This window comes from Tinamus guttatus, unplaced genomic scaffold (genome assembly GCF_059628265.1).
Source record: "Tinamus guttatus ecotype Peru unplaced genomic scaffold, ASM5962826v1 Tinamus_guttatus_pri_ptg000023l, whole genome shotgun sequence".
Classification (NCBI taxonomy): domain Eukaryota; kingdom Metazoa; phylum Chordata; class Aves; order Tinamiformes; family Tinamidae; genus Tinamus; species Tinamus guttatus.
Genome location: NW_028288557.1, coordinates 3,346,825 through 3,357,419, shown reverse-complemented (window position 1 = coordinate 3,357,419; position 10,595 = coordinate 3,346,825). Strand labels below are relative to the sequence as shown.

The following is a 10,595-nucleotide window of genomic DNA, read 5'->3' as shown; positions in this document are numbered from 1 at the left end:
TGATTGCTTTGCCTATTATTCAGATTTCTGAAACTCTGTTCCACCCCACTGAAAATATTCTGCCTGGGATGTATTCCCTTACCCAGTACATATACATTAATGCTTGAAACAGTTATCAAAGCCACCAGGCTAAGTCTCAGTCCTGTCTGAGTTGTTTTCCTGCTCAGGTCTCTCCTTTAGCTGCTGTAAATCCCCAACTTATAAAGAAAGCACACTTTTCCTTTTCCTTTGCAGGAGCTTCTGGACCTCCTGAATTTTGATCGGTAAGCAGTGTTTCTTTCTGAATATCAAGCAGGCCCTCTAAGCAGCATGAACTCAGAATTTCGTAAGTACAGATAGAGCTTGAAGCTCTGTTGATTTTGATGGCTTTGCTGCAGTGGATGTGCCGTTCTAGGCAAACCCAGGATGTGGTGGCTGGCTTTATTTCTGATCTCCTTGGCCCACGGGATGGTATCTGAACATCAACTCTTTCGTCTTCCACTTGCTAAGAATCCAGAAGCACATATGAATATTGTAAGTATCGGGGCAGTGGCAGCAGCATTTCTCTGGGAAATAGCCAATGTAAATTACTGAAAGTTAAATACTAATTTTATGGATTACCTTGATGATTACCTTTATTAATAATACATCTATATTATTAAATATATATATTTATTTGTTTTTACTTCTTGCAGAGTGAAATGATTTCCTTCTGGGGTTATCCCAGTGAGGAGTATGACGTTATAACAGAAGATGGCTATATTCTTCAGATTAACAGAATTCCTCACGGGAGAGAAAATGCTGAAAACCAAGGTAAAGCTAATGTCTGTATTATACAGAAAACTACACCTTAAAGCATTGGCTTCTGCACAAGAAACCAGGGATTTGTGCAGGCTTTTCAAGATAAAAGGGATAGCTGTGGTTTTGGTATGTGCAAAGATTTTTTTTTTTTTATCAGAAAGAACTTAGAGGAAAGGATATTTCCCTGCAGTGACATGGCAGGGTTTTCTTCCCCCTGGGTGTGGGTGATGTCCTATGCACCCAGCAGGCTGCAATCCTGCCATCCATCCCACCCACTGATGCCCTCTACGCTCCTGGCACCATGCGTTTTTTCTGGGAGCTTGGCTGCTCTTGCCCAATCTTGCACCTGCACGGAAGATCAACAAAGCAGTTTCATCCTCCAGTGAAAACCTTGAGCAGCTTCCGCGGGGCCATGTGTGTCCTGTGGAAAATGACACTGAGGGGAAGCACAGACATCCTAGCACCTGAGGGGGGCCCTGGCCCTCAGTCCTTCCTGTGTTCACAAAAGCAGAAGGAAGGGAGGGGAAAAGTGAAAGACTGGGGAAATTGAAGGAGGCAGAGATTTGAGCAAAATTAGGAGGCTCTAGATTTGAACTGAGAAGTTCCATCTTACCACCTTACCTGTCCAGGCCCCTTCATGTTTGACACTGAGTTCTGCTAATGCTCCTGACAGAGCAACTTTGCCAAAAACACTCTGAAATGGAGACATCTCAAGTGCTGTCAGACTGCATTAAAGAGAGATCATCCTGATGCCTGTCTTTCAGGTCCAAAGCCCGTGGCGTTTCTGCAGCATGGTGTACTTTCAGAAGGAAGCGTATGGGTTACCAATTTGGCTAACAACAGCCTGGGCTTCATTCTGGCGGACGCCGGCTACGATGTTTGGATAGGAAACAGCAGAGGGAACACTTGGTGCAAACGGCATCTGACTCTCTCCCCGGTGCGAGAGGAGTTCTGGGCTTTCAGGTAAACAGTGATAGACTGAGGACCTAGCTCCTTTCGTGTTCAAAAATGGGTGCTGTCTTAGCTAGGTGAGAAATGAAGTGGGCTGAGTTAAAGCATATCCACTTATTTTAAGTGCACTATAAATAAACTTTTTCAGATGTGGTGAAAAAGCATGGCTACAGTCATCCTTGACAGATGCGAGTCAGACTGTTGTTGTCTCTGCCTGCAATTCCCCTATTCTCACCTGAAAATATTGTCCTGGTGGACCTTATTAGTTCTTTCAAAAAGCTATGCAGGAGGAAGGCAAGTGGCTTACACAAGGACTCTCTAGGAATGCACAGAAAATGTCTCAAAGATAGGAGCTTTCCTAACCATGCGCTTACCAAAGGACACACTAAGCAGCATGGAGAGATTTATGGGGTGGTTGTATCACCACACTGGGTTTTTGGAGGGATTTATTGATGATTGAGATTGAGATGTAGATATTGCATCTATCAGTAAGACAGCTAATATTCCTTTTGCAGCTTTGATGAAATGGCTAAATATGATCTCCCAGCAATGATAAGTTTTATTGAACAGAAAACCGGACAAAAGCAGCTGTATTACATTGGTCATTCACAAGGCACCACTATAGGTAAGTGGAGTGAGAAACAGCTTTCTGCAACATTATTTCTAATCCTTACCACTTAGGCCATATTGTTTTCTTTCCACTGTGCTGGAAACTGAACATGAATATCTCAACCTGCTGTCTTCACCTTGGCCAATGAACCAACCAAAATACAATTCCTTCAACCCACCCATACTTGTCTTGATTGGTAGCACATGCACTGCACTGTTGACAGAAATAGCAGAACAATTTCTATTATTTATCAAGCCTCAGTTTTGGCCAGTATAGACAGAATAATAGATAATTCCCAAAGTAAATAGATGTCACTTAATAACTCATTTTTGGAGTGACAGTCAGATGTGAGAGAGAAGTTCAGCCTGAAAATTGAATCTCAAGCCATCCGAAGCAGGAGGAGCACTTGCAAATTGGCTGGATCACTGCTCCCCCATGAATGTCAAGGCAAAGTTTTAGCAGGTTTACTCTTTTTGACTTACCTTATGACAACATAGGTGGTCTCCACATTCTCTGAGATTTTTAAGAGAGTTCTTACAAAAGTTAACTGTGTACCTGAGTGCCTTAAAAAAGTAAGATATTTTTCTCTCCTGTTTTATATTTTTTTGCTTTGTTTGTTTGTTTGTCTTTTTAGCTTTTGCTGCCTTTTCCACTATACCTGAACTGGCTCAGAAAATCAAATTGTACATTGCTTTAGCTCCTGCAGCCTCTATTAAGTTTGTTCGAAGTCCATTAAAAAAGCTTGCACTCTTTTCTGACTATGGGCTTAAGGTATGTTGGTCATAATGGATTCTATTTTGCTTAGCCGAGATTAATGAGATTTTTATAGGTATTCTGAAATGACTCACATAGCATGTTTCAGAGCATTTACATAGTTTTTGACCACAGATGCTTAGTGCTCTGTCTGTTTTTGTAATGAAGAGAATCACCCATTACAATTCAGATTTTTTCTGTGTTACCCTGAATTTAATATCCCAAATGTTACAGAAGAGCTAGGATCTAGAAAGCTAGTGGTATGGACAGATGTGCACACAGCAGGGTAGCAGAATGTTAAATAAAAATGATATGGAGAACCCTATTATTTAAAGTAAAAGTACAATGAATGTGGGTTGTCATGCATATAAATGTATGGAAAGAAAAACATTTTTACTGAACACCATAAAGGGCTACTTATGAGCAAGATGGATGTCTCAGTATGGAAGGAAGATAAAAGCTAGGAAGTGGTAGCCCTTTGAGGAAAAGCATGACCAATCTATGTATTTTATTGGTACCTCTGTTTGTAATCTTACAGGCAATGTTTGGCACCAAAGAATTTATGCCACACACTTCCCTTTCAGAACTGCTCCTCGGAAAATTATGTCCTTATTCAAAGACCTGTAGGAATTTCTTGTTTACACTCATCGGCTTTAACTGGAACAATGTAAATAGGGTATGTAGGACCAATTTACAGCAGGCCCTCGATATCTTTCCAAAATATGAAGTCTTGAGACGGGCTGCTCTGCTTTGCAGAGCGGAGTGAAGCCTGTTGAGAAAGGCCCTTGTTTCCTTTCAGAGCCGAGTAGATGTGTACGCGGCGCACGCCCCAGCAGGAACATCAGTGCAAAATCTCATCCACTGGATTCAGGTAAACTTTCTCAGCTAGTCTCCTGTCCAAAACAGTGTACAGAGGATTTTAATAGTCCTTTAGGGTTGACCTCTTGTATACATCTGCTGCAGCATATTATCAGCATCTGCTGCAGTGATATCTGTGTTGGTTCTGTGCTTTTCCCGTCATAAAATGCAGGGTAGCTTCTTTGGCCATCTTTAGGAAGTGTTGTTACTTAGATATTTTAGACCTCATTCTGTATATGTCCTAGGACAGACATGTGAGATGCATCTGAAAAATCTTCAGTGATGATCACCAATTTCACAAACCAATTGGCTGCGTCCCCAAAGAGTTATAGTCTAGACCATAATGCCAGGTTTGCCCTGAGAGCGTCACGTGCAAAAGTCCCTCTAAATTTAGCAAGCCAAAGACTTTCTCTCTGTGTACTCTGCCACCAGAAGGAAATGAGAAGGGACTGGACGTGTCCTAATCAAAATGGACTTAAGCGGTCTGTGACCACCATTTATTTTCTGGAAAAAACACAAACCTTTAAGAAATCCGCTTTATCCTTGCAAATATATCCTGAAGTCTGCCTTCATGTCAATCTCCCCGTTCATTTAAAAAAGATGGAAGGATTTCCTTCCAAACCTGAAGAAAATGCTAATGTTAACAAATAATTCAGGAGCCAACTTTTGCATACTTATTCCGACTAGGTCACTAAAATATTTCCCTGTGATTTTTGCTGTAGGGATTTCAGAGTGGTACACTGAAAGCTTTTGATGGGGGAAGCATCTATAACAATCTTCGCTATAGCCAGGTAAATTGCTTCAATTATGAGAATTGTGACTTTTTTTTCACTCACATGTTCTGTTCCCATCTGTCTGTGCTTGCCTAAGCCTGTTCTTATTCCCCTGAATTTATTGACCTCTCTTAACAAAGCACCCAATTTTGATATGCAAACAGTAAGTCAGAAGAACCTTGGCTTGAATCAACAGTGCTTTCTATTCTAAACTTTATAAGTATCTTCCAAATTGATAAAGTATTAGATATTTTCCACTTCTCCAGAATTTTCATTGGGCACCATAATCCAAAATACAAAAGCTATAATTACTGCGTGGCCAGTTTCTATCTGAAACTTGTAAAATGGAAGTCTTTGTCCTGGTTGTAAATTCTATCTGCTTTTGATGGAAATTGAGGCAGTAAACCCTTTTGGTACCCAGACCTGACATGGCAAGGTGAAAGATGAACAGTTAAATTTGCAGCTTTTGGGAGCCTAGGTAATTCTTGTTCAATGGCAAGAAGAGTATCAGAGCTATGTAAGTTATGTAACAGTGCAAAGCAGGAGATTTGGCTCTGAAAAATCACCTGATGACAAGACCTTGTGGTGCTGAGATAACCCAAACCTCCAGATATATCTCATTTCCAAAAACCTGCTTCCAAAGCTTTCCTCCTATTAAAAAGCTGAAAGAAAAGCTATTGCTTGTGTGAGGAATTATCACAGAATCACACCAGAGCAGGTTGCAAGGGACCTTTAGAGGTCTCCAATCCAACCTCCTGCTTGAAGCCAGGCTATTGCCAACATTGGATTAGGGTAAACATAATTTTGTCTGCTTATCAACTGACTTACAGAATAAGGACTAAAGTCTAGGTGCAGTCCTGAGGCTGTAAAAAAAAAAAGAAAAGAAAAGAAAAAGAAAGAAAGAAAGAAACAGGAGAGAGATGCATTTGGATTTGTCTTCCTGAAGACACTGTCCAGCTGTGCCTTAGGATGTCCCCTCCCAGTGCTGCAGCCTATTGTAGTGGAAGCCACCACTGCCAAGGTCAGTGTGACTTCTCCAGGCCCTTATCTTCTACTACATGCTGAATTAGATCCACTTAGAACAAGAACCAGAACTTCTAGCATGGAAGAAGCAGTTTACACCTGTTCTCTGGGCAAAATTGTAACACATGTAATGCGTCTGCATCTTTTAATACAAATTTCTCTCCTTTCTAAAAGAAAAGCTTTGCAGTAAATTTTGTTTAATTCGAAATTAATAACAATTGCTCCTTTTAGAACCTTTTTTCCCTTTGCAGCACAAACTTGTTCTCTTTTGTGAAACTTTATTTCCACCTCCTTTTTTTAGATGGCTCCACCGTTCTATGATGTGAAAAACATGAGTGTACCGACTGCCATCTGGAATGGAGGAGCTGACTGTCTGTGTGATCCTAGGGATGTTGCCCTTCTCCTTCCACAAATACCTAACCTTGTTTACCACAAGTTAATTCCTGAGTGGAACCATTTGGATTTCTTACTGCATCTCAATGTGACAGAGGTTTTATATAAAGAAATCATTGATGTGATGAAGAAGAATCCATAGACACACTGTTTGTGGACCGAGGATTTGATATGTTGACATGTCTTGTTAGATCAATATTATTTTAAGAATTTTAAAATTTGTGACTCTTTTGACCATCTGAATGTACTCGAATAAAAAGCTTTTATGTGGTTACCTTTAAAGTACTTGCAGATCCACTGAGACCACGCAGACTTAGAGACCTGGGTGTCTAAAACCAGCCCTAAGTCTGGATACTAGCAAAATTTATCAGGCCTAGGGAATTCCCTGTTCCTATTGGCTCACACTGCTATTCCTGGACTTGTCAAACTACCAGGATGGGTCAGAAAGAGATTTAATAAATCCAACAAACAAACAAACAAACAAAACAGCAATAATACATATGTGAAAAATACCCATACCTGCAATGCTAGTGTCTCCAAAATTGAATAAAAGTAATAGTTAATCCCATTTTGAATGTTATCTTTTTTTCCCAGAAGGATTGAGAAGTCAAAAATGAAGAATCTACAGAGAAGCAAATGATCAAATGCAACTATAAGAATTACACTCCAACAGTTGTATAATGCAAGATACAAAAGCTAGAGAATGCACAAAGTGCCTAAGTCTCAAGCTGTATCTGAGGTGCTCAAGTCATGCATTTTGAGCAGTTTATTTGCTGACTGAAGCACTTGGTTCAAATTCAATTTGTGCAGCACCAAGCAATGCCACAAATACCACACATGCATACAGTTAGTAACAGAGGGAAGAGGTGGGTTTAATTTCTGTGTTAAGTATAGTGATGACACTTTCTCCTGTTCCAAAAGATAGCAATTATCAATGCTTTAGATATAACTGGAGAGTGATGAGCAAGAGCAAACAGACCAGGAGGTGCCTCAGGTTATTCCAGTTCTTAAACAGGTCCATCTACTTTCTGCTTGTGAAGGAAGCCTTCTTATTCCATGGGATGCTCACTAGTTGTATCATGTTGAGTAGCTGTTGTTTAAAAATAGACACTTTTTCTTCTCTGCATGAAATAACTTTAATCTTTCAGTGTAGAGGCACATCCTTCAACCTGGTTAGCTGCCCAACATACAGGACCTGCTATGATGGGTCTTTGCATGTTTTGCCCTGAAAAGATCACAGAATCCCAGAGTGGTTGGGGTTGGAAAGGGCCTCTAGAGATCATCTAGTCCAAATCCCCTGCTCCAGCATGTGGCACAGGGTGGCATCCAGGTGGGTTTGAAGACTTCCAGAGAAGGAGACTCCACAGCCTCTCTGGGCAGCCTGTGCCAGGGCTCTGGCACCCTCACAGTAAAGAAGTTCTTCCTCACATGGAGGTGGAACTGCCTGGGGTTCAACCTGTACCCATTGCCCCTTATCCTGACACTGGCCACCACGGAGAAGAGTTTGGCCCCATCCACTTTACATTCTCCCCTCAGGTATTTGCACATATTGGAGAGATCCCTTCTCAAAGAGGAGAGAGAAGAGGGGCCATCATGGTGTGAACAGGACTTGTGAACTGCAACAGGCAGCCTGGATGTCTTGCATGGGACCAACTGAATTGCTGCTGCTGTTCAAAGTGGGAAACTCCACTTACTGCACCTATAATTGTAAAAAACTGCTGCAAAATGTAGTTCCAGGGAGGATGTGTTGCAATTTCTTGGCCTTTTTCTCCTTAGCATGAAGAAAAGCAATTATTTTATAACATCCTTACAACATTCTGCCAGTCAAACTCCCGAGATCCGTCAAGAAAACACAATAAATATGTTAACAATGTGTTTGTCAGAAGAGTAAGGATGATGAGAAATATTTTTTTAAACACCGAAAAAAAATTCAGGTAAAGAACAGTCTTTCTAAATGCTGTTGTGGGGGGGTTTCTTCTTTTTTTTTATAGTATTTGCTTGGTATGAGTGAATGATAGTAATCATCCATTGGGAGTCTGGGAGTCTCCAGTCCAGCCCCAGCTCATTGTAGGGCCAACATCACAGGCAGAGCAGGTTGCTCAAGGCCTCAGCAATCACTGAGGATGATGATCACCTCTGCCCCAGGGCTGCCCTACTCCAGTGGGGAAGGATTTTGTCCTTATGTCTTTATGACCTTTTCTCCATGGAGAACAAAGTCATCAGCAGAAACAAAAACCTAGGAAATGTTATGCATGGAGAAAGGTGTGCTTTAGTTATGGTTTCCTTGTACATCACAAGGCCCATGAATTGTAGTAGCTGATTTATGATTTAGCACTAATTTTCCGTGCTTTTCTCCAAAGCATTTTGCTTTTCCTAAAGCAAACATATTGGGATTTTGCTCATTCAAGTAGCCTGGAAGGTCTGCTGAGCAGTTCCGCTAATGCATGGTTTGAGAACTTCTCTATCTCCCAGTTTTCTCCTCTCTGTCCAAACTAGTAACTCGCCGCATAAATCTATAGGAAATTGTTGGAAGGACAACATATTCCAGGGTATTTTTACCTCCATCTCTGGATCAGGAGGAAAATTCTGCCCAGTGATTTAAAAACTAGCCATAGATTCATGGCAATTAGGACCCACGTGGGAAGAAATACGCCCTCGCCCTATTTTTTTAATTCTAAATAATTAAAGAGGTCAAAACATTATGTGGGCTGAAGGTCAAATTGAGCTCATGAGAGCATGGATAAAAGTTAGCTATTGGCCATTTGGGCTGGAAATTTCAGCTCCCACCCGAACTGGCAAGTCTTAGTAGGGGCTCTGTTGGAACAGGGGGCAAAAAAAAGACTCCAAGAGAGTTTTTGAGTGCAGCTCAGTGTGTTTTATACCCAAATAACATTTTGATGTGGCACGTGCTATAGCAGGAGCTGTGTCGGCTGGTCCTTGGCTCCTGTGTTTCCATAATTTGCTGCAGCAGACCAAAGCCGCATCAGAGGCATCATGATGTTTGAGAGGATGAGATTATGAATTGGGGTACTCCTTCCAACAGCTGGATACCAATCAAGAAAGGGCTGAATTGGAGCACAAAAGGCTCGGTCCTCTAAAGCTGAAGGGAAAGTGCCAGCTGCCATCTGTGATGCAAGATGCCACCACCAAGACCGCAAATGCCTTTGGAAAGGTGTCAAAGCCAGGAGCTGCAAACAGGGCTTTAATGGAGTATCTCCTGCTCGATTTTGCTGACAGCTGCATTAAAGGTGGGTGAAAAAGATCTTGGGTTTTTCTTTTTGTTGTTCCTGCTTCCTAATGGAGGCCAGAAGGCTTCAATTATGGAGCGTTTGAGCCTGTAGATATGATATAAGAGTCCTGCATTAAGCAAAAAGTTAGACTAGAGAAACTCCAGAGGACCCTTTCCACTCAGTTTCTCCTGCGATCCTTTGTTTCAGGGCTAGATGCAGTAATAGGGTAAATGCTATAGCACTTCACAATTCATTCTGTGTAAAAAATCCCCCTTTCAAAAGCAATGTAAAGTTCTGTTTAGAATTTTTTGAGTTCTTATCATCTTATCAAGGAGATAGATAAGATAAGTAAGAATTCATTTCACTTCAAAGAGGAACCAAGAGTGTATTATTTGAAGCTGAACTACTAATTACACATGCGATCAGTCCATATTAACCTTGGTTTAATTTGCACGCTGGTGGCAACCGCTTCCAAGTCTGCATACCAATTTATAACTTACTGTAACTGAACTTCTACTGGGCAATCTATTGACAGTTTAACTTTGATTAATGCTGCCTGAACTGACTTTTTTTTTTTGTCTCCTTAAAGAATGCAGAGGAAGAGTTTTTTGTTTGGTGCATCTTTATGAAAGCTGCACTTTGGCCTCTGCAAGATGGGGAGACTACAAACACCCTCTTGCTCTCCTGTATCTCCAGAAAGCTTCAGAGCAACCTGATGCTGTTGCATGCTGCCTAGGAGCAAAGGAAAGCCAGAGCTCAACAAGTGGGAAAGCAGAGGCCTCAGGTATTTTGGCAAAGCTCAAACTGAGAGACGGTGTGAAACCTTTCTGCGTGCTTGTTAACACTAGGGCATGCAGCTCTTCCTCTATTCCGTATTCATCATAACCAATTCCATATAGCCACTAAAATATAGACAAGGGTCAATTAATCTCACTCAGGACTGGATTCATTAAGAACAGGTAGACCGTACATAGAGATGAGCATGAGGAACAGGTGTCCAGGACACAACAAAGGGTTGGGACTGACTGGGGGATGTCTTCTTCTCTGTAGGAAGAGATGTCTTCTTCCCTACTCATCAACGTCCCCTTGCTCTGTTATGCTCTTGCCCCAAGCTCTGTTGCAGCTTTATCCAGAATCTTTCTTTCTGCCATCACTTTGAAGACTGCTACTAATTCACTGTCCTACGAATTCCTGCTCTATTTAATGTTACATAAGTGTTTGTTC

The 10,595-nt window shown here is 41.4% G+C and overlaps 1 protein-coding gene across 1 annotated transcript; it reads left to right on the top strand.

The window, feature by feature from the left end:
* The first annotated feature begins 468 nt into the window (after positions 1–468).
* On the top strand, positions 469–6,297 carry LOC104573661 (lipase member K). The gene is made up of 9 exons (XM_010220884.2): positions 469–513; positions 675–792; positions 1,545–1,743; positions 2,247–2,356; positions 2,976–3,112; positions 3,633–3,770; positions 3,894–3,965; positions 4,675–4,743; positions 6,050–6,297. The coding sequence occupies exons 1-9, from the start codon at positions 505–507 to the stop codon at positions 6,281–6,283; spliced, it is 1,086 nt and encodes a 361-aa protein (XP_010219186.2). The 5' UTR covers positions 469–504; the 3' UTR covers positions 6,284–6,297.
* The last annotated feature ends 4,298 nt before the right edge of the window (positions 6,298–10,595 follow it).

Bases quoted from the DNA above. Each gene is read 5' to 3' on its own strand.
- LOC104573661 (XM_010220884.2), top strand. The intron at 1,744-2,246 runs GTAAACAGTGAT...TTCCTTTTGCAG, and splicing joins GAGGAGTTCTGGGCTTTCAG to CTTTGATGAAATGGCTAAAT. The intron at 3,966-4,674 runs GTAAACTTTCTC...TTTTTGCTGTAG, and splicing joins ATCTCATCCACTGGATTCAG to GGATTTCAGAGTGGTACACT.